The sequence below is a fragment of the Apus apus genome, chromosome 9, assembly GCF_020740795.1.
Source record: "Apus apus isolate bApuApu2 chromosome 9, bApuApu2.pri.cur, whole genome shotgun sequence".
In the NCBI taxonomy this organism is placed as follows: Eukaryota; Metazoa; Chordata; class Aves; order Apodiformes; family Apodidae; genus Apus; species Apus apus.
In genome coordinates, this window is record NC_067290.1 from 2,980,140 (window position 1) to 3,004,180 (window position 24,041).

The window sequence follows — 24,041 nt, forward strand, 5'->3', positions numbered from 1 at the left end:
GGCAAGTGTCAGGACAATGGAGCCAGGCTCTTCTCAGTGATGTCCAGTGATAGGACAAGGGGCAATGGGTGCAAACTGGAGCACGGGACGTTCCATGTAAACATCAGAAAAAGCTTTTTCACTGTGAGAGTGACAGAGCCCTGGAACAGGCTGCCCAGAGAGGTTGTGGAGTCTCCTTTGCTGGAGACATTCAAAACCCACCTGGACACGTTCCTGTGGGATGTGCTCTGGGTGACCCTGCCTGGCAGGAGGGTTGGACTAGATGATCTTTCCTGGTCCCTTCCAACCCCTAAGATTCTGTGATTCTGTGAAAATCAAAGAACATCAAAGCAACTGAATGATCATGTGAGGAAACCAACTCTTATTTCTACCCCTTATGAACAGTTTCTCACTAGCTGCGTTCTTCATTTTCTGTGGCTGTTTTGAGACCTTGGGGTTCACAATGCAGCAGTACTTCAGATTTGCAGTTGTCATACAAATGCACATTATTGAAGTAGAGTCCTTACTAAATGTTTATCAACATGAAGAATATTGAAAAGCAGCTATTGAGCATTTCAGTTTGGATGCCTTGAGATTTCAGTGCTGTCCTCATTCAGTGACAGAGAATTCTACCTCCCCACAAAATGATTTTATGAAAATCCAGTAACTGTGATGCAGTCAGACACACTATGCCACTGAGGATTAGAAAACTGTCACAAAGAAACTACAAAAATTGCCTCAAAGTAGAAATTTGAACACTTCAAGGCAAATATAGTGGGGAACTGCTAGCTAAGTGTGTGTGAAATTCTGGAGATGATTAAAACAACCCTATCCTGCCTGAACCAGGCAGGGGGGCTGCATATAAAACTGCACATACTGCTTTATAGCTACGAAACATGGTACATACAAAACAGGAGGCTGCTGCTTTCCAGTTTAAGTACTTGACTTTGCAAACTTACTCTTTTTATGTCATTTCTGTGCTGTTCTTAAACAGAAAAATAAAAAGACGGCTGAAAGACTAGAAGTTCAAAATGTAGAAAAGACAGCAGGATTAAGGAGGAACTGATTAAGTTACCCAGTTGCACACTCAGTTACATCTGAAGTTCATACTGATTCTTTTAATTGGCAGTGTAGTTCACTGGCAAAAGGGAGTTCATTTGAGCTACAAAGAAATACCAGCCTATTGTTCAGTATCTGAAATCTAACAGAAAAACCCCCAACAAATGAAAGAAAATGAAAGAAAATAAAATTGGCTTAAAAAAATGAGAGAACTGTTTGATCTGGAAAAAAGCTGCTTGCAAAGCAGATGTAGAGGAAATTTTAGTTCAAATGAATATAAGCTTCGGGAGAAAGTGGATTATATTTGAAGTTTTAAAGGTAAAACTAGATACCAGAAATCTGCATTCTCTTCTTTCTACTGTCCAGTTTTTTGGAATTAAATATAAACACAAACAAAAGAAACCACAAACAACTAAAAAATATCAGGAAACTATAGAGCTGTCATAGCTGAAAAATCACAGAAGTCAGGAAATAAAAAAAAAGAATGAGTAACATTGACTCAGCTGTGTCCAATGGATGTTTTCTTTTACTCTCATGTTAAGCTCACAACTTAAATTGCCATGAACATCATTATATTTGTGCCACAAAATACACAGGATGTGCACTGTGGTTAAGCTGATACATTAAAAGCTTAATACTTATACTTTCTGATTTTGTGTTATTTCATCTGAGCAAACATGAAACTGCACAATTCATAAATTAATTAAGAAATAACAAGATGACTTGAGTCTGTTTGATTAAAGGCTTCCTTGTGACAGCATGGGAAGTAAGCGTTCAGGATAATTTACTTGGATTACTTATCAAAATTGTATTTTCAACACTCACTAACTGGGAGAAAGATACTGTTTCCAGAATCATGTGTGATTTAGATCCCATGTGTCTTTCATGGGAAACATTTGGATGCGACACTGTCTTCAAGAATAAAACTCACAAAAAAGTAAAGGCTCTGTCATCCATATCTAAACTTTGGTTAAGATTTGTAGAACAGGAAAAAATGGCTCAAAATCTTCACCTGTGTTTTGTGGCTCTCCTGGAACAAAACTGTTAAGCTTACATTTTATTTCTCGATCTAGTTCTTCTGACCAGATGTGGTACTGACCACAAAAGATGTTTTAACATACTGCAGATAGTCTCACTGACCTTATGTACAGAGTCTAATCTATAAAGCTCCAGATACATTTATTTTTTCTTAAATATGAGAACTCACAATCTTAGCTACATGTATTGCAGTCCTTTCCCTTCATTTTTCTTTGCCTGTAACACGAGGATATTACTTGTAAGCTACAGAACTAGCTGAAGCATTCAACAGTAGTTAAGTGATAGGGGCAGAGTCTGAATGCATGGGCTCAGCACAACAGTGTGTTTTCCTATAAGGCAATGAGAAAAAACCAAAGTTAACAAAAAAGTGCTTCCATACTTCTTCAGTTTAGAAGTCACTTTCTGATTTTTCACTTTTGAGATGTTTTGAAAACATGGTTTCAGACAAGTTTCCACAGTTCACATCCCCTATCAGTCAATGTAATGTCTTTAGTCCTCCTTACTATGACATTACTTCTCTTAGTATTACCAATGAAACGCACCCTTGGAGTACATATCCATAATTACTGACAAGACAAGACCCTAAACACCCTGCTCTAAGCTGGCCCTACTTTAAACAGGGAGTTGGGACCAGATCACCTCCAGAGGTCTCTTTCAGCCTATATCATTCTGTGATAAACGTTTCTACTTCTTCAACATTCTCTTTTTGTCTTACACAAAATCTCTGTGGTTACAGAAAATAAGAAAAGAAATTCTGTACAAGATGTGTCAAATCTTTCAATTTCCCATAAAGTTATTTTAGGTATACATAGCTGTTTGATACACAAGAGCTGAAATGCAGCGACAAGGATATTTGCAAGGTGTGGTACAATACCTTCCTCTTGCTGGCTGCAATGACAGCAGGAAGCCATCGACTCTCTCTGGTGTCCATTAGCAGGAAAACAACATCATGAGCATCAATTAGCTCTTCAAGTTTAGCCACATCCTTCCGAGCCTGTGCCATTGTTACTTCAGAAAAATTCACTGGGTGGCCTGGCATAGGGATGCTCATGTTGTAGCCTTCTGAACTCTAGATGGAGACAGACAGAAAGAAGCTATTGAAAAGATGATCTCTTGACTGAACAGAATCATTCTAAAGCTCAGCACAAAACTGTAGAGTACAAACTCAATTACTGTCTGGCAGAATGGCAACTTTACTCTTTACATCCCTCTGTATATCAGAGCCTGGCACTAAAGCACAGGGCTACAGTCTGGGAAGGAATGGCAGTCCCAGCTGCTCTACTCATGCAGGACAGAGCAGCTCAATGCAAAGGCACTAGTTTGGGTGATGAGAGCAAGACCAACCATGCTCAGGTGGTTCTGTGCCTGAACTAACAAGCCACACCCTCAGGTGGTCTTCTTAGGTCTGGCAAACCACCACAAGATAGCTTAACTGTTTCTAATCCCAGAAGTAACAAACATCACTACAAAAGCAAGCAGACAGATCTTACATATGGTTATGATCATGCTGTTAACCTTGGATGAAATCTTTGTCTTGTATTATCTTTGCAGCCTCTTCACACACACAATGTTAATTGGATGTAGCTTATATTTCTGATACTGAAAATACTCAAAGTGTGACAGATGTGAAGTAACCCATGTTCACAGAATGGCTTTCTTCTCTTTGCTTTCAATTCTTTACAAGAAGAGCAACAGTCTCAAATGATTTTCATGTAATTCAACCAGCCATATGTGAACTTGTTATGGAAGAAAATCACTTCTGAGACTTGTTACTCCAGTGCTTGGATGTCTGCAGGCTTGTGCTGCACCGATGCTGAGAGAGCCTGTTCTTATTGCAGAGCCACATGCCTCTTCCAGCTCCACATTTAGGCAAAGAATATTGAGCAGAAAATGCCACATAAGCATATACAATGCATATGCATTGCAAACAATTAACTCACTCATTTGGAAATACATTAACACAATCTGCCAGCCATCTGCTGGAGGAGAATAATGGATCAATCCTTCCTATATGTTACAGGAGCACAGGCCTTGCCAAAGTCCCCTCACTTGTCACTGTGCTGTTAGCAACTAACAATTTAAAAGCCAAAATTTAAAAGCTAGATGAACCAAACACAAAATGACATGGGAAGAGAAGAAAGGAACATTGGTGGAATGCATTTTTGTATAGACCTATAAATGCACAACTCCTAAATCCAGGTAAGCCAGATTACCAGAAGGGTGAAATATACATTCTATACATCATAAGTATCCCTGAAGATAAAAATAAACAGACAAATCTAGCAGTTTAGGGAAATTAATGTGTGTAACATCTGCATTAACCACACCAAAGGATGCACCTTTTATTTTTCCCCTCTTGCCTCCTCCTCAACCCAAACACCACCAAGGGGAAAAATGCAGAGTCCACAGTCATCTAATACACTGGTATCAGGGCAGCTCCACTGTGTCCCAGTGAGGACAGCCTGGGTTCTGCATCACCAGCACAGACACTGCACAGCTACTGGAGGAGATTTTACCTTCACTGTTATTATGTCCTCCAAAAAGCTGTGGCAGAAACACAAAACTTAATCCATGATGTATATGAGTAATGTATTTAAGGACAACTGATTATATCAGACAAGTATAACTGACACTGTTGGTGACTTAGGAGGTTAATTTTTGCTCACAAAACTAAAATGAACAAGTAAACAAACTAACTGAACACTAGCTGCATGGAAATATGGTAACAAGGTTTGTAAAATACTAAAGTCTTACCAGAATTCAGGAAAAACTCTCTATCCAATGACTGTAGCTGTAGGAGTTAGTGAAAGTCTAGCTCTTCATGAGCTTCAATTTTATTAGGGTAACTGTCCCTCAAAAAAAAGACACCAGTCACTAGCACAAGTGGCTGAAGTTACACTTTTTCAGCCAAATGCTGGCAAGAGCTAAACAGGTACCCTGCAATGCCACATGCATATTATTTGAAGGAGCAAATGTCCACATATCCCCAAAGACAGATCTCATTCATTCCACAGAATCCCATAATCTCAGGGAGTCTTTACATAACCAAAAGCATTTTGCTTGACTGCTCACAAAAAGCATTAGCTTTTAAGACCAGAACCTTCATACTAACAAAAGATTTTAAATGCCTCCAAACTATGAAAAAAAATATTTACTTACCATCCCATTAAGTGTTAGAATAGTGAATTTATTTTTAAAAAGGGACTGTATGTTGACATGTGAAATAATAAAAATAATACACTCTCCAACACTTTCATTGATAGCTGACACAAGCTGTGCTTAAGGCTCCAGTGCTTTTGGTTTATTTTGTTTTTTAAAGCAATCAGACATTAAAATATTGCTATTTGGGGTGCTACCATAACCCCCCTCTTCATTTTTATTCACATTTCTACTAACTTCCTGCATTTTCTGTTAAACCATGGCTCAGATCACTTAGAATATACTGTGCTCAATATAGTAAACCTGAACAGAAGTGTGCTATGGGTAGGTACAGGAAAATTAAGAAATGTGATGCTGCCATCATGAAATTTTCTACTGAAAATATCTTCACAAAGTGGTCCCCCAAGCAGTATAGTAAAAAGGATGATAAAATACTGAATATACTGGAGTTTTATGCCTGAATAATTCAGAAAATGATTGTATAAGAGAGTCAACAAAGTTAAATTCCACAGCAGCTATATGAATGACTGTGCATTACCTACTTGTAACGAAAGGCTGTGAATCCATAAATCCTGCTATTTCCAAGTCCTCCCTTCTTTTTTATTATAAAACTAAGCTACAGTTACTGATAATCTTAGAAGAGGTATGAAACAAATCAAAGCTCCATGCCAAAGCATTCCTTCTTGTTTCATTTGCAATGATGAGGTGGTTACTCTTCCAACTAGAAATAATGTAAAATTAAAAAGACAAAGAATAATTCACATAGAGCAGACAAGCATTTCAAAGTCAACCAGGAAGAACTGCATTTTGTGTGCAAAAAGGTTAGTCACATTGAAATAAAAGGAAGTAAATTAGACTGCAAGTGAATTGCACTGAAATGTAAAACCAAATTTTCAGAAATGCCTTCAGAACCAGCATTACTGCTTGGATTGCCATGGTCTTGAATGGATCTGAAAGGTTTTCCAAAGAGCAAGAGACATCTTTGGCTGCTTCTTCAGTATGATAGAAACAAGCAGGCTCAAAATCCAGGACAATTTATCTTTCTATTCCAAGACATTTGTGCTGATAAACATGGGTGCTGGTAACAAGCACCAGTGCAGTCTGCAGTAACAGATGCAGCTCTATTTTGAGAAGTCTAGCAAAATCAGCTCAGTTATAAAAATCTCCAGCTACAGTAGCTTCACTGTCCAAACTGTCCCAAAGCATCAAGACTTTACCCCGGCTAACTGAAGACTTATTTTTAGTGTACATGCTTGGTCTGCTGCTTAAACCTCAGCACTGTCACATGTTGTCAGTGTGATATTAACCGAACCAGAGTTTTTACTGTTAAGCCCTGTTAATTCTTGTTAATGTTTCTCTGCATATGAACTGAAGGTGAATCATCATAGCTCTTCTCCACAAATTCTACTGCAGAAATGAGTTTGACTGAAAAATCTTAGAAACATCCTACCATAAGGGTTTGTGTGACATTTCTCCTTGTCTGTGGAGCTGCAAAGCTATGTGGGCTTGAGTCCCAACTGAAGGCTGATCAGATGTGACCCACCCATGGCATGAGAAAACAAAGAAAATGCTTAACCCTTATGGGGAGCATGTGCTAAGAGAACAGTAGTAGATGCAGAGATTTGAAATGTATGTTAGAAGGAAAATTCTTTACATACAGTACAAGTTGCACATTGTATATGCTATTACTGAAGGGAGGAATAGTTTTTTCCTATCTATACCAAATGTCCCAACACTAACTTTGTCTATCAATTGTCTAAAGCAATGATATTGGTTCCCCCTTGTTAGGGGAAGCTTGTATTTCAAGTTTTATTTTTTATTTCCCTTTTTTTAAAGTCTCATCACAATCTCCAAATTCCATTGCACAGCCTCATCTTTTGATTTCTTGGTTATTTCTAACAACAAAAGTCCTAACAATAATTGTTGGTCTTTATCCCTACATGCAAAACTGTATGATTCAAGATTCCACAAACAGCTTTTTCCTGTCTAATTAAACTACTCATCTTTCTTAATATTCCTGTGTTCATTTTCTCAAGCTTAAAAAGCAAGAAATCATGTGACACAAATCCTAGTCAGCACCATGTTGGTTGACACACTTCACAGGTGTTTTCTTTTCTGTACTTGTTCTACTACTTAATCTCTGTAACTAAATTATTATCACCAAGTAACAATAATACCACAGTGTAGCACAGTTAGATAAAATTCTATAAACCTGCAGAGAGTCTCTTCTGATTCACTAACCAAAAGTTCTGAAAGGGAAATGTTTAGCATTTTTTCATACTGCGGATCACTGATAGTCAAGTAACTATCAGTTGAATTCCTACATAACTAACTACTGACAATAATAGGATCAACACAGATAAAAGCATATCAAAACCACAGAGCAACTCTTAGGTCAAAATAAAATTACCTAAAAAGGTTTGGAAATTATCTTCTGCAAAGCTTGTTTACAACACTGATCATGAACAACATAACTGATTTATATTCCACTGTTCATAACTTCATAATATTATGAGTAGTAACCTAATCAGTGGCCTTTTAAATACAGAACTGCATCATAAGTATACAAAACTCATTCTTATTACACTAAGTGGTTAAGATACTGTTTGCCAGCTGAGCTCTGGTAACTATAGCGACCAATTCTAAGACATCTCAACTCCCAAGCAAAAACTACAAAGAGTTGAGAAACTTCTATCACATGTCAAAACAGTACTAAAAAATGTTGTTCACAATAGAGGAAGCTAAGAGTGTGTCTTTTCTGAAATTATAGGCCATATCAATTCTTCCCCAAAATGAAGGATGAAGCCAAGAGAACTGCAAATATTTTTAAGTTTTTGGGTTTTTAATCTGCTTTTTTAAAAATAAAAAATCAAGTGTGTTTAAATGTGTATTGAATAATGTTCATATGATGCACATCCATGGAGTCAAAGAGGATAAAGGCTGTCATTGGTGGGTCTTTCATCACAAAGCTTCCAAAACAACACAAAAATTCATTCTTGTCTTTTGTTTCCGTTCAGCTACTTCATTTTGATGGTAAGTTATTACTAGCAGGCTTCCGAAAAGAGGAGTACTTTGGTCAAAGGCCAACACTGTTACTCAGGCTGCTACAAACTGCTTCCCTTTTCTGCATCTGACTCAGTTTGCTGAGTTCTTGAAGAAAACAAATGCAGACAAGAAAGTCTTCTTACTCCATAGAATGGTTTGGGTTGGAAGGGACCTTAAAGATCATCTAGTTCCACCTTCCTGCATGGGCAGGGACATCTCCCACTAGACCAGATTGCTCCAAGCCCCATCCAGCCTGGCCTTGAACATTTTCAGGGATGGGGCAGCCACAGCTTCCCTGGGCAACCTGGACCAGTGTATTATCCTTCTATACAAAGCAAGTTTCTAATCAATACTTGCTGCTGTTATTCTGGGCAGAATCAACAGAAAAAACAACTTTCAGTTTTACAAGTAAAAATGTTTCTTTTACTTGTATTACATTATTGATCATTTGTAGCACAAAATCTTGAGAATATTAGGTCATTTCATACATTTATTACTGCCTTCAACACCTTCTGCTGCCATAACAGAGCACCAATATGTCCAAACTCAGATTAAAAGCAGAGTGGGAAAGTAGTCTTGAAAGCAGCCATTGCTGAATGTTCCTTAAGAGCTTATTAGACAGGAAAAAAATGTGACTTCACCATCAATGAGCTACAAGATGATTCAGATGTTCTTTAACATTTCATTATTAAGTTGTAAGTATTTGTAACAGCTACTGACCACTTGAAATAAAATGCTTATGGATCTGTCAGTAACCAATGCAACACCTGTGTAGCATTTTTCCCACTCATCATAACACATGATTACTAGGACTTGGAATAGTTATTTAAAGTGACTAGTTCTCTTCTAAGAAATGTATTAACACATTTTAAATACTGATCTTACCACTCCTGGGAAGATTTTCTGCAGCCTCTCTGCTGCTGCAAGTGCCTTGGGCTTCCCACCACTAAGACAATCTTCAAACTCATACAGTGGCTGTCGAACTGGGTTGGAGTAGGAAATCTTTGCATTGTCCACAAATGTAATTTTCCTGACTCCCCAGCCCTAAACAGGAAAGTAATTTAAATAATGATAAGTACAAAAGGCTTAGCCATGTACTTTTGAGTAATGCTAGAAACTCAAGAGAAGTTTAGTCCAGTTTATCTAGAAGGAACAAGCTACAAAAGTTTTTTAACCTATTCACAGCACCAAACTTGTACTTGGATGGAATTAAGAAAAAAGAAAATTTGATCTGTCCAAACATACAATTTAGCAGTAATCCCCCAAACCCCTTCTGGGTTCAGTGGGATGTGGTAAACATCTCTGAAAGTAAGTATCAGCATAGTTAGTTACTTCAAGTGCTCCACTGTGAATTCGATCATATTAGCTTGATCATTTGTCCCAGAATTTCTTGTTCAAACTTTTTAAATGTAAATTCAAAACAAATTCTGCTAAGGTTCTCTTACTATCTGCTATTTTACTATTATCAGATCTTCAAGTTATTCCCATTGGCTACAGAACATACCTTTCCCCACAATTTATAATATCAACTAACATGCATTATGTGTACTTTAATACAGAGGAATACAGCTTTTCTCTTACATGCCACGGCAGCTGCTCAAAACAAACAAAATCATGTAGAGTTTATGAGAAACAGGAGATTACTTTGCAGATTAACTTGAGACTTACCATCAAGGTCCTTGCAACACTACAACCCAGTGTACCAGCTCCTAGCAGCAGACACTTGGCAGACACAATTTTTTCCAAATCAAGCGTAGGCACCAACCGCCAGCACATCAGTTTCAAATTAAGATCCACTGATGATTCTGCTAACCTGTACCATGAGATAAAAAGCAACATACTTTGAGTGTTCTGGTGTTTCTCCAACACAGCAATTACTTTTATTTCAACTGAAGAAGTTAAATACCTTTTTGTTTAAAGGAGAGAAAGACTTCATAAATGAAAAACCAAGTCCCCCAAACATACTTTCACCTAGTAATGAGGTGCACAGCAGGAAAATCAGTTACATTTAATTGAAGAATTAAGAGCCTTCAGATATACCTTCTCTAACATCTACAAACTCCCAGTTGCCACAACTGAATGGTTTAGCTTAACAGGTAAAATATATTAACGGAAATCATTAATCAACACACTCCTACAGTATTTCAAAGCCAAGAACATAAATGTAGTCAGCGAAAGCAGATGAGCCAACAGGCTGTACAGACTGTTCTCCATCCATTATGTGCAGAATAATAAAAATCACTAAAGTCATGTTTCCTGAGCTCTTTCCTGTCACACTCTAAAAATTCCAAAAGGCTAAACTATTCTCCATGCTTACTTTCACAGTATTTAACAACCTGCAGGTTACAGAATTCAATGAAAACCATAGACTGTATAACTATGAGCTACAATCCACTCAGTTTTACATATAAATTAAGCTAAAATAAAAAATTAGAAACACTTCTGTTGCGTGCAGTGCACTCTGCTCTATTAAGGTCCTTACCTCCAATAGGACTGTCCAAAAAACATACAGTATATGTGTTAACTTATATTCTTACCTAACAGAGACAGATAGTTCCTTGTATTTCACATTTCAACTTGTTATGGCTTAAGCCCAAGTAAAAGAAATTATAGACATTTAAAAAATAATCAACAAACCTTTTTGGATCCATGCATTCACTGAGATTCACCATCCTTGGACCCATGCCTCCTTTTTGGTTTTTCTCCCATCCAACAGCTTTTGGACAATCTGTTTGACACATTTTTAGAAAGAAAGAAATAAGGAAAGAATTAAAGTCATAATATCACTGGATAAAAAAAAAATAAATGTAGTTGAATTTAACCTTGTTGGAAAAAGCCCAAAAAATTCTAAACCTGTAAGAAAATAATCTGTATTTTAACAACCTAGTATACATTGCTATACAAATTTTGCTGGTTTACATCAACTAAAAGCACTGCTTCTTGAAGAAATGCTTCACTCTCACGTGTCCAATGTTCTGCTTTTCCCTGTTCAGCTTGCTTCAAACCTAGGTCAGAGATGGCATTGTGCCTCAGCAAGCTTCCAGATCTTTCAGGTTAAACAGACTGCTATGTTCAGAACTCGGTACATGTTGCCAAGTTGCATCATCTCTTCATGCTCCCCAGTTCCCATGCATAAATTCAGTAGAGAATTATATATCCTAATTACATAATAACAGAGAACATATGTAAAGTCTTCAGAACTTCTTGGATGAGGTAGAAAAATTTTGTGACACTGTGCAAAGAAATTAAGTCTGAGATTATGTTCTAACATTACAAATGTATTGCTTTAAAATACATCTGCCTACATTGCTATGGGATTGAAGAACAACTCCACTCTGTAGCAGGCTTCTACCATTTTAGAAACATAGAGAAAGTTTGCATCACATAAATTCATGATCATATGCATCTTCTCTAGCTGAGGGACTGTGTACAAAATTAAAAAGAAAAAAGAGACCAATTGCTAATTGCCTGTGGTTTGTATTTCATATGACATAGGGAGGACATTTCTTCTTTTTTAGAATTAGAAACAGAACGTAAGGAGGAAAAGATTAAAGAAAATATGCTTTTTTCTTTCTTTTTAGAAGAAGGAACCATTTCTTTTATAGACACTCAATGGAAATGTAAACAAACAATTTAAACTCCTTTTGAAATAAAAGCCTAAGCAATTATTTAGTAGCATTAATTTATTTTTTGCATCTTCACAGTGATTGAGGAGGGAGGAAAAAAAACTTATCAAGAAATTTTTTTTAATGGATTACCTGGGCCAAGGGGTCTCTCTGGAAGTTTTATTTCAAAGATAATGCTGTGTGTTATCTCTCTCACTCCTTGCATGGTCCTATCTCTGAAGCAGATAACTTCAACTGACTGGAGAGTGCTGCCCCTGCCATGAAAAAAAACAAGATAAATTAAGAGATATGCAACTTCTTTAATAGAAAGGGACTTCTTTTAAACATTATTTCATGTGGGTTTAATTTCTTGCAGATTCTGAATGAAGCTTTTCCTGTTAGTATTGGAACACTGCAGTTCTGATCAGGTATAAAAAGCCCATTTGTTTGGCAGGTGAAAATGACTAGTTTGTTGTGAGAAATGGCACTGTCACCCCACCCGCTGCCAGGTAGACAATGCTGCTGGAGGAACTGCATCTTTAGAGGAATAAACAGCAGGGGAGCACTACAGCACACATCAGGTGCCATGATGTACTTTGCCATGGTAAAAAAAAGAACCTCTTAGTTCTCCATGTAGTATTGTTTTTCCTTCTCATGATTCAAATCTTCAAATCAAATTATTAGTACCTCAGTGCCTAGAAGCCTCTGAATCTCAAAATGCATAAAGCTTTTTGGGCACTTACATATCCTTCTATGCTAGCAGCCCAGAAAACACACCATACCTAACTGAGCATTTCTTTTCCCTGTTGTGTGCTTTGTAACAAAATGTAGAAGTCAAAAAAGTCAAAAGCTATGAAAATTCAACTTAATTACATTTTTGTTACAGCAATCCAGTTGTGTATGATACTTCAAATGACACTTTTTTTTCCAATAGCAGAGTGTAGAATAATGTCCTGTCTTCCCAGATTATGCCCAACAAAAAATACAAGATACACTACAAGAAAACCTAAGAGCATCTCATTTTCAAAATCTAGGTTTACTATCAATCAACACTAATTAATTACATAAAATCACAGAATACTTTAAACAAGATTTGAAACAGCTAGAGGGTACTAACATGGTCTGAAGCATGTTGATATATGCATGTGTGTGAGGATTAAAAATAACAGGAATATGTGGGATTGATAGAAGTAAAAAAACAGAATAATATGCAAAATCAGAATCACTGAAGGTGGATTATATAAAGGTTAAAACTCAGGTGGGTGATAAGAATCAAGTGCCACAGGAGAAAAATTTGCCTGACTTCTTGTCAACCAATAAATAAACTTTGTGGGAGAGAAGAAAATAGATACCATTTGTGGGCTGCCAGGATCAGGAAATTTCTCAGTGGCCATCCTGGATAGTGGGATAAATTACATGGATCATAAACTCCAACTGTCACCTGCAAATAAAATTGCTCTAAATGAGAATTCATCTATCCATACCAATATTCAGTTCATACTAAAAGTTATCTGGCATTTTTGATGTAAAACTTCTGGACAGAGAATGACTACACACACATTGTAGGTATTTACAAACATTTAATATGTGGTCACATTAGATTTCAGTCAAGTGTTTGCCACAGGTTTGAAAATTGTTCAGTTCAGCCTCTTTACGGACCATCACTGATCACTTCAGTGATGTAGCTGGGCATTTGCACAAGAAGTAGAGACACTTCACTGACACAAAAATCAGCACAAAGTGCTGGTCTCCAGCTGTTTACCCAGGCTATCCACTGGCCAACCACTGTGCCCAGTATTATAGGCACTTTTCAAACCATTTGTAAATTAAACATTTGTAGGGTATAAAAAGACAAAATTCTCACTACCTTTCCCCGTTCGCCTTTGAAGAAATCATCCCACTTTTTCAGTACAGATACCATGACAGAACTGTCATGATACTTAACTAAAAAATAAGGCAAGGCTGTAACACCCTCCTTCTGGCAAAGTTCATCATATGCTTTCTGAAGTGCTTGAATCTAAAAGCAAAAAGACAATTGTAATCAACAGTTTTAACAGTCTTCCACAGAACCACAGAAAGTGCTTTAGCAGCTGGGGAGGCTACCTCCCTCAAATAACAGAATGTGGCTTATTTAGAACTTTTAACCCCCATTATGACCACAATAGCTGAGATCTGAAATTCAGTTGCTAAAGCAGCATTTGTCAATGCAAACTTTTAACAGGAGCACTATCATCACTGCAGCAAACTGCTCTCCCAAGTTACCAAAAAAAGATAAAAATCTCATTCTGAAAGTCACAGCAGCTTTATAAGAAAGTCATTCTGTCTCTCTGTTATTAGCACAAGAACAGTCTCATTTGATCTAATTTGTTACAGGTATTTTTTAGAGTTTAGTTAAAATTCTATCTTCGAATCATGACAGGCATTTCTACACCATTTATTACTACAGAACTAATGAGGGTCTTCTGAGAAGAAGGGAACCGAGGATTTTTCACTTAAAGACCCAACTGTTCCTTATTGATTATTATTCCATTAAAAAGCCATTCAAGGTTTTGCATTAACTTCTGTCAAAACAAACCAGCATATGTAGGAAAGTTGATTTTTTTCACCTTTTTGCATTGAATATGAAAGAAACTAAAAAAAAGTGGTAACTTTTCTCCTCAAAAGAATAAAAACTTCCCTATCCATCTCCTTCTCTTGTGCAATCATGCATTTCATTAAGAATTCTGTAATTGCTAATGACTTCCCTCACGCAGGGGATGTCCCTTTAAAAAAGTTTGAAAAGCACAGCTTTATATTCAATAAGCTGTATATAAAAACCAAAATGAATAAAACTGCCTGTTCAATAATTGTCTGGCACATCTGCATCTAAAGGAATCAAGCTGAAGTGATGTAAAGCTGAGAGATTTTATACAATAACAAGAAAGAGGTAAAGAAAAAAACCCCATGGAAATAAGTGAAGCTTTCAAAAGAAGTTCAATTGTCAAATTAATTCATTATGTGCTAACAAAAATATTACATTTTACAGGCCACCAAACTGCTTAGTGCTACAGACTTCATAGCATTTAGTATTTTGAATACCTGATTTATTGGCAATCTGTCACCAAGACACACTGGTTTCTGAATTATTTGTATTCCATCAGGGAAGCAGAGAGCAGGGTAGCAAAACCAGTAATAAAAGTGGTACTTTTTTAAGTCCTAGGGAAAAAAATATGTAAAATTAGACAATAAACATATCAATCAAATTAAATTATGGTTTGGAATACTAACAATTGACTCTTGATGATACTAACCATACTAATCATAGTTCTCTTTACTTCACAAGGCACAGTGTCATTATTTTAGAAAACAATAAAAAAATACTAGAGGAGTTTCCTTCCCAGTAGATGTTTTTATGGAAGACTTACACAAAGTGTTTACAATACCACAAGTTCTGTTAGGGGGAGAATTATTTATTAAACAGGCAATTTGTTAAACATCAAATTGATGCTTTACTTTCACTAACATCTATAAGGCCTTCAGCTAATCTTCTGTATTTATAGAAAATAATGATATGGCACCAGCATTTTATTAAATAATACATCCCAAATTAGTTTACATCCATCCACGAGAACGGCTTATTAGGTTTTTTAAAAATTATTTCAGAATTCTCAAGATGTCTGAGAATTATCCTCATAACATGAAGATACTAATACAGTATTTCTCCTAAAAAGGAATGACTTTCATTTCCACCACAAGCTCTAAATAAGAGACACACTGTTACTCACTGCGAATGTCAGGAGCAGGAACCTGTTCAGGAGCATAGGGTTTTCAAGAGCAGCTCCAGATTTTATTGACTCCCATATCTGTCATTGATTGTGGGGACAAGAAGGAAGGGAAAGGGCAGAGAAATAAAGTATCAAGATAGCATGAGAATAGCTGCAGAAGTCTTTCATTCTTCCAGCTCCCTTAAAAAAAATTAACATTCCCAGTAACCCTCTGTAATCTTTTCCTAACTGATCTCATCCATGCTACTATCTGTGCCAAAAGGATTCTAAAGGTAGGACGTGCATTCTCTAACACAAAAAATATGGAAGCTGGGGAACAAAAGCAGCATTTAAGTTATGGATCAGGTATGGACCATCAAATGAAACTGAACAAATCTCATTGGCACCAGTCTTTCCTGTGTATGAACTATTAACATGATACAGAACTTACTGGGATATTAATACGGCCTTTTATTGCACTCTTATCTTTTTCATTTGTGGGATCTAGAGACACTAGATATGTCTATCAGCTACTGGGAAAATTGACCAAAAAAACTGAGATGCAAGAAAGCAGCACACTGCATGTTGGTGAGAAACAAAGCTCATATATAAATAAATACAAATAAAACATTCTGACATTCCCAGTTTCCCTAAAGATAAATATTGCATACCTATCACTGGCAGGGAAGCACTAGACCACAGGAACACAAAACATTCATAGCTTTGAGTGAAGACATGCATGAAAACTGTTCTACTCAGAGCCAGCAGGCAGACAATCTAACTAAAAGAATCAAGGACTGGTCCAAGTGAAGTGTCTCAAAAAGAAAAAGGTGCCTTACTCTGATTTTCACTTCTCCCCAAGCCATGACATTTAATTTAGTTACGGTGCAAGCAGACTACCCCCTTCCTGTGACAGGCACTTTTTTCTTGCTTTATCTCAGGCTTCTGGCTCTTCTGGAGCTTCCCCATCACTTTGTTGCACAGATGTACTGCAATAATCTAAAGTTTAAACTAGGCACTTGCTGGTTTCTGAGTTAAAAATGTCTACCGAGCTCAAGTCACTGGCAGCTCCAGTAGCACTGTTATGTATAAAATGTGGCCTAGTAGAACACTGGATGAAGTCCTCTAAGTATATTTTAGCTACTTCCTTGTCTCTCACAGAGAATAGTAAAATGCAAAGATCAAACCTGCCAGTGTTTTGAGGCATTTGGACAATCCCCTTAATAATACACTTTAACTTTCAGTCAGGCCTCAGTGCTAAGGCAGTTGGACTAGATAATAGCTGCACGTCCTTCCCAACTGAAATATTCTATTCTTTCCAGAATAAGTTAAATCCTGAGGCTACATGAGTGTGTATGGACAGTATCTGAAGTATTTGGGGTAAAGACTACACAGTATTTCACTGGCTGTTTCAAAACCCTTCCTCTCTACCTGCTGATTTGATTCTCATCTTACATCATTCGCTTCTTTTTCCAGAAGTGATTTCTTATCACAGGACTTGAAAGTCTCAAAAGTGTTGGTGTTATACAATGTTCCAAAAGCAGGGCAGCAACGTGCTGGTATTGCAGAGTTCCTGAATAAAAGAAAGAAACTTCTGGGAATTGGATATTAACACCTTTAACATCATCATCAGTAGCTATCCTATGGTGTCAGGCTGCCCTGAAACTGTCAAATGATGAAGCACAGTAACAAAAGGTAATAACAGTTCTAACATAAATGTGTTTATTATCATAATGCTTTATTGAACATGGATTGGCGTAAGATCCTGTGAAACTACACATCTGCATTATGACTTCAAAAACGCATCAGGCACCTGTGTTGTCTTTAGCCCGGTGGCATTACACCCTAGATTGAAGATTTTAAAATTCTACTAAATTATAAACTATCTGTGACAAATGTGATTTTCACTAAGAAAAAAATTAAGACTGAATTTTAAATGTTGATGTTTCATTCACATGAAGAGTCACTCGGTTAAAATTTCATGTTTAAGACATCTCAAAGGGAGCCTAAACCAGACAAAAGATGGAGTAGCTTATATAGTTTCTAACATAATCAGCTAGAGAAGCTGCAGTTTGTAAGCAACAGTATCTGGTTTTCCCATTTTTTAATGTAAATTAGGTAAAAAAAACTACTGTAGTTCCTGATTTATTTCATTAACTCCTTTAAAGTGGTTCTCTCTAAATAGTTCTTTTAGCCCACTGTTGTACAAGCTGAGGTGAAAGGGAGAGGACGGACCATTCCCCACAATGTGTTTCTGACCACTGCTAAAACTCAAATCCAGCAAAATGTTCAAGATACATAATACACATGATGTAGCTTTCAAAAATTCTCCATGATCATCTCAACCAACTCCCTGAAGTACAGAAACAGATGCACAGAGAGTTACTGCAGTAGAAGGAAAAGCAAATGGAACTTTTGTAATTTTATTTTTGTCATAAAATTTGAGAGATCAAGTACCTTGGTATCAACCATTTTTTTCTGAAATTGCTGTTTCCAATGTCACAGCTTTCTTCCACTTTCATTTTGCTGCATGTTTTCAGTATCATATCTCAAATTTCTTATGTAAGAACTAATGGAATAATACATCTTATGAAACTACCTCGGACTGCACAAAGCCTCACTAGGCTCCTAACATTCCCACCAAGCAAGGCAGAGAAAGTCACTTCAGTCATTTACAACCTTGTGATCCACTGATTTAAAACAAAAAGACACTAACTACAAGGACAGCTGCTCCCATGTTAGTTATACTAACTTAGGCATTTGCTGAAATGAAAACCACGTGGAAAAAGTATTTCCCCTCTCATCTCATTTTTGCTGGGTACACTGAGCAGCTTTGATTTACCTTTCACTTTGGGGGTAAAGGTACAAAATTCCAGTCATAAAGGCTAAATATTTTGGAAGACTATTTTGAGATCCTAATTCTGAATCCTCAGTAAAAAAAGAGCTATGGAAAAATCTGACCAGAAATCAGACGACTGAAATATCTTCCCTTACACAGAAGAGCTGAAGAAGTGAGGGGAAAAAAACCCAAAAGGTATTTCATTAAAAAAACCCCACAAACAGCAAGAGAATTTGAGACTTACCAGTATATTTTAAACCCAGCCCTTCATATGAACATACTGTTTTAGACACACAGAGCTAATATTTGTGACTCAAAGCAGTCTCCCCACTGTTACGAAGTTCATGAAATGTGTGTTTAATGTCATGTGGGATTTGCCAAGTAATATTATCTATCAAAGAGCTACTGTTACGCAAGGGAAGTGTCTTCACATACAGATCAAGGTAAACCACAGTACATACTTACATGTCAAAGGCACTAAACTCCAATGTCAAGCGAGCTGGCAAACCCAAAGGATCACCTGGACAAAAAGCAGCAACATGCTTCTTTTAAACTGCAATACATTTATTAGTTTTCCTCTTTTTGTTGATGTAAGTTATAAATTACCCACAAACATACCAGAATCACAGCTCACCCAGCAGTGTTCTCTAACGTTTCTGCAGAAAACCTAAAATACGTTACACAAATACTTAAGAGGAATGACAGGAGAAACCCAAACTGCTAAGCAAGATGCTCAGTGTCTACCTACCATTATAGTAGTATCCCTTGATAACTTTTGGGGTTTCATCCAGTCGGTACTCATTGAGTTTCTTCTGTGTTAGCTCATGCCAGAATCCTGCATCCAAGGCACTACTGAAGGGAGCAAACTGCAGCTTTGAGATTCCAGGATCTACCAAATGGTGCACCTCATTACTGACAGTTGCCATGATTGTAGTTAAGGATTGCTGTTCAACAGAATTCTGTAAAAGCAGACAAACCTGATAAGTACATACTCAACTGACCATACTACTCAAGTATTCAAATCTCCTTTTTAATACATTTTGTTGGGTTACACTGTAGAAAGCCTTACTCCTCTGAAAGTCTATGTCATGCCAATTTTTAAAATCACTGATCGTAAGTCCTTCAGTCCAAGCAAAGTCCTGATTTTTCATACATAAAATTATGGGAGGCAAGTGCATGTTCTGTTTGGCCAAGCGGCCTAGAAGTATCCTGTTACTTAGGGTACTATATCTGAACTATGTACTTCTCAGTTATATCTTGTATCGTGCTGCCACAGATAAAAATAACAAAAGGTTAAAACCTGAATCTGCATTCCTTCTGTTATCTAGATACCTGTCTGTGGGAAAAAACACTGTCTAAAAGCCTGTTAGTACTATTTAAGTTCTGACGGCATTCAAAATGTAAGCTAACATTTCATTTCTTCACTCTGAGCCTGTGGTGAGAGTTGCACACTCATAAAGCATTTACAAATTAACAGGTAAAGCTAGCAAAGGGAAACTAAAACCAAGAAACATCTTGCAGGCAGTGAAGGGCAAAGCTGGAAACACAACACACAACTTCTTCAGTAGTTGCACTAGCCATTAGAAAGTCAACGTGATGTACAAGTCTAGATTATTTTCTTACAGCTCTTCCCTCCCAAAGGTCTTTGTGTATGGGAAGAACCTTTTTTTTTTTTTTAAATACCCAAGTCACTACTCTGTATTGGCTGAACAATATTCCTATAAGCACACACTCTTTGCATTCACAACGCCTAGAAATTTCAGAATTTCACACACTACCCCAGCACAAGGAGTAAAACATCTAAACTGGGCTATCACAAGCCCCTACTCCAACTACAGGCCCCTTGCTCACGTTAGCAGCAGCATCCACTTCACTGTGAAGGGGTTCAGCTCAATCTGCTTATTCTCTTGAAAACTCATCAAATTAAAGTGTTGCCCTCGAGAATCTCCTTTACATACTGTCAGTATTCCTCTTCATGTCTATACCTACACACATTAAGATGCAAGTTTCAGTCCATGAAACACAATATTCAAAGATACTTCTGGGGGAGGGAAAGTCCTCGTGTTAAGCATTCCATTCTGCCTTTGACTATCTAGCTAAGATAAGCATAAATGTTGCAAAACAAGGATTTGTTACATATTAAAAATAAGATTTTAAAATATTAGTTTAAAAACTCCTCACAAAGATATGACCATAAGCTTTTTACCACAACACATCCATCTACCAAGCTACTAACTGCTGCTCTTCGAGTCCAGAGGAGAAAAAGCTGTTGATGTAGGTTTTGTTCACAATGGTTATCAAATCAAGCATTTGAACATAAATTATTCCTTCAATTAACTAATTTTTAAAGACAAAGTGTCTTGTAGTTATGTTGTTTGCACAACATAATCCCATGTGATTGCCTTTTGTTACTGGACCCTCACAATACCTGTTACCTTAACACATGGATCAATGGAAGGATTTTACACACAGAAAAGTCAAAATAAGGTTCCCAGCTGTTATCAGACACTAAACACATGCACCACAGTTTTGCTGTCCTTTGGCTTCCAAGTTTATTGTCCTGTAAAGGCACTTGTGCAACAGAAACAGAGCTCAAGTGGTTCTCTTTCATGTTTTTTTTGGAGAATGGGGAACAAAATACGGTTTTAATTTCTTAATAACTGTCAAAGAGACAGCTCTTAGCTGGAATATTTTCTCAATTGTGTGAAAGCTTATTTGGGAAAATCAGCTATGCCTTTCCTTACACGACACCTCCCTACACAGCCTCCAGTGTAATCAAACTATTGCTTCTACATTCAGCTTATACACTTATCTCCTTGCAGTGTAAATGCTCTTCTCCCTTACTGATAAGTTGTGGACTGTGGTTTTTCTGGATATAGGTTTGAGGTTTCCCATATTTTTCATGGTGAAATCTCTGTGCTTCAGCTCCATCACGCTGTCCTTAACCGGCACACTGCAAACAGGCCATTCTGTCCCCTCCACAACCCCTGGCTTGTTTGGCATTTTCTTTTTTTCCCCCCTTAAGTTTTAACAGCAGCTGGAAATGGGTGGCAATGCGAATTTTCACGGCTTACTTGAGGAAAACCTCTACTTTCATTACCATGAACACAAACCACTCCAGCTTCTCGAAACTTCGCAAGCCCTGGTACCACAAACACCACAACTAACCGCCTGCCCTTCTCTTCCCCACTCTCCCCTGCTTCTCTCACCGTTCCTGACACACAAAAAAACAAAAACCAAAAGAGACAGCACCCTGGGGCCGAGCTGCCCCGCTCCCCGCTCCCCCCGGGCGCAGGGCCCTGCGGCGGGGCCCGCCGCCGCCTCCCGCGCCTCAGGACCGGCCGCTCCACAGCGGGCGCCCCCCGCTCGCCTCTGGAGCCGCCGGAGCGCGGCTCTCCCGCCTCGGGGCTGCGCCGGGAGCCGGGGCCGTGCCGGGAGCCCGAGGCCCGCGGCGGGACCCCCGGGGCTGAGGGACCCCCGGGGCTGAGGGACCCCCGGGCCCCCCCGGGGCTGAGGGAGGGAAGCGCCCGCCGCGCGGCACCGACCTGTGACGTCACGGCGCGTCCCCGGGGCGGCCGCGGCGCAGGCGCAGTCGGGCGGCTCCGGCGGGCGGAGGCGGGAGTTTCCTGCCCGGTTCTCCCGTCCTGTCAGGCGGGCTGCCCTGCCGGCTCCTCGCCCGAACCGGGGCTGAGCCTGTTCCCGCCCGCCTCACCGGCGGGTTCGGCTCCTCTCCGGCCGTGCCTCAGCCGTCTGGCGGGCGGGGTGCGGTGTGTGGCGGCTCATGCTCTCCGGCCCGCCCGCCCCGCATCCTCCCGTAGGCCCGTGTAGCGAGTGTGAGGTACGCTCGTGGAAAATGAGGCGATGTGAAGTAAAACCTGCGTTTTCCTCCGCTGTGGTGGCGGCTGCTGCGTTAATCTGCGCGAGGGTGCTGTGGTTTGAACATGCTCCCGGTGTTCTGGTAAAGAAAAACAAACAAAACATAATTCAAGCACTCAATGCGAGCGATGCATCCTCACAGCTGTGAGGAAAAATGATTCGGGGACTCAGTGTGAGCGATGCATCCTCACAGCTGTGAGGAATAAGCGTGTTGGGGCCGAGTTGTGAAAGCGGCCGTCAGGTCAGGTGTGAGTGTTTCTCTCAGGGCTGTGACTGCACCTGGAGTTATGTGGCCAGTCTTGTGTCTTCCAGCTGCCCCAGTACAAGAGAGAGATAATGAGGCAGCAGAAGGCGACTCAAATGCTCTGGGGGCTAGGGACATGAGAGGCTGGGAGAGCTGGGTTTGCTTCGTGTGGAGAAAACGAGGCTAGAAGGGAGTTAGGGGAAGCCTCACATAAACTAAAGTGGAGAAGATGGAGGGAAATTCTCAGAAATGCACACTAAAAAGGGCGTGTGTCAAAACAAGGAAAATTCCAAAAGAGGGAAAATTGCCTAGTGTGGCTGGTTAAACGCTGGGATTTTCTGGGAACAGGTTCCCAGAAAATCTGTCGTCTCTATCCTTGGGGATGTGACTGCATGAGCCTCTGAGTAATGTGATCTTACTGTGATACTAGCTCTGCTTGGAGCTGGAGGTTAGACTAGATGGCATCCAGAAGTCCTTTCCAATCTAAGTTTTTTGATGTATTGATTTTTGCAGATCTAGAATACAAAACAGGCATTACCTCTTTAGATAGGTGATGTCAGTTACCTCTCAGGGAAAACAAATTTGCTAGAGCTGCATTCTGTTTTTGAGGACACAATGCTACAGTAACACCCACATTGCAGGAACTGCCAGAAAAAACTGGGAGTAAGCCTCAGAGGAAAAGCTGCCCATCAGATAACTATGGGTCATGTAAATACAATTGTTCAGGCAGCATTAGGGGAAAAATTTTCATTGCTGCAAATTTTTCAAAAGTTGACCTAGTGTTTGGATAGGGGACCCCACTGTGGAGCATGGGCTGAATAGACCTTCCAGAAATTTAACAAATAAAGCAAATTGGAAATGTAAATAAAACAAATAAATAAACTTGGAAAGCTTGCTATAGATGCTATACTTTGAATCTAACTGCATTACATCAGTAAATCTCTGCATTTCCTCATCCTGCATGCCACACACTTTACTAGTAATGGTAATACCTTTGCTCTGTTGGACAATTCATAACTCAGTGTTGCAGTTTATTTCCTCAAGGCTGGAAAGATTTTATTTGGTCACTTTTTAGTCTATTATCCCTTTACATTAAATATAAAGGGCACATTGAAGACATCCCATAAAAATGGCTGGAATGTTGTTACCCAGCCTCTATAGAACTATAACCTACCTTAGATTTGTAGTATTTGAACAGTTCCAGTTTCAAAATGTGGTTTATGAAACAGCTGTCAGCACATAACATAGACCATGAGAAACAATACCAATATAAGGCAGAGGAACACTCTTCTTTGAGCTACATCCCCATATTATCTCAACTAGAAATGTGGTACCCCCAAAAAAAATAAACCCAAGGAGTTAGAATTCTGCAGAGCAGTGGTAGCTTTGGGAAAATGGGACATGCGTCTGGTTGGCTTGCAGTCTTGGACTATCATTTTTATACACACTAGCTG

At 38.7% G+C, this 24,041-nt stretch overlaps 2 protein-coding genes across 14 annotated transcripts in view; both read right to left on the reverse strand.

Annotated features, from left to right (window-relative positions):
- Positions 1 to 236, reverse strand: part of TSEN2 (tRNA splicing endonuclease subunit 2) — a 603,350-nt gene extending 603,114 nt beyond the window's left edge. For all 3 annotated transcript variants that reach the window (XR_007890296.1, XR_007890297.1, XM_051627103.1), the window contains exon 1: positions 202 to 236. The gene's annotated coding sequence lies outside the window, so the exon portion shown is untranslated. The remainder of the gene's footprint in view (positions 1 to 201) is intronic.
- ATG7 (autophagy related 7) overlaps positions 1 to 22,032 on the reverse strand; it is a 119,694-nt gene extending 97,662 nt beyond the window's left edge. For 5 of the 11 annotated variants that reach the window (XM_051627082.1, XM_051627080.1, XM_051627081.1 and 2 more), the window contains exons 1-13: positions 21,312 to 21,558; positions 19,216 to 19,426; positions 18,933 to 18,987; positions 17,084 to 17,219; positions 15,650 to 15,727; positions 14,964 to 15,080; positions 13,753 to 13,902; positions 13,238 to 13,326; positions 12,039 to 12,160; positions 10,918 to 11,008; positions 9,949 to 10,093; positions 9,166 to 9,324; positions 2,951 to 3,145 (exon numbers count right to left, since the gene is read on the reverse strand). In XM_051627082.1, coding sequence (XP_051483042.1) covers positions 2,951 to 3,145; positions 9,166 to 9,324; positions 9,949 to 10,093; positions 10,918 to 11,008; positions 12,039 to 12,160; positions 13,238 to 13,326; positions 13,753 to 13,902; positions 14,964 to 15,080; positions 15,650 to 15,727; positions 17,084 to 17,219; positions 18,933 to 18,987; positions 19,216 to 19,426; positions 21,312 to 21,470 — 1,707 coding nt within the window. In that variant the 5' untranslated portion in view covers positions 21,471 to 21,558. The other 6 variants (XM_051627089.1, XM_051627088.1, XM_051627086.1 and 3 more) reach the window with 6 other exon arrangements.
- Positions 22,033 to 24,041: the final 2,009 nt, after the last annotated feature.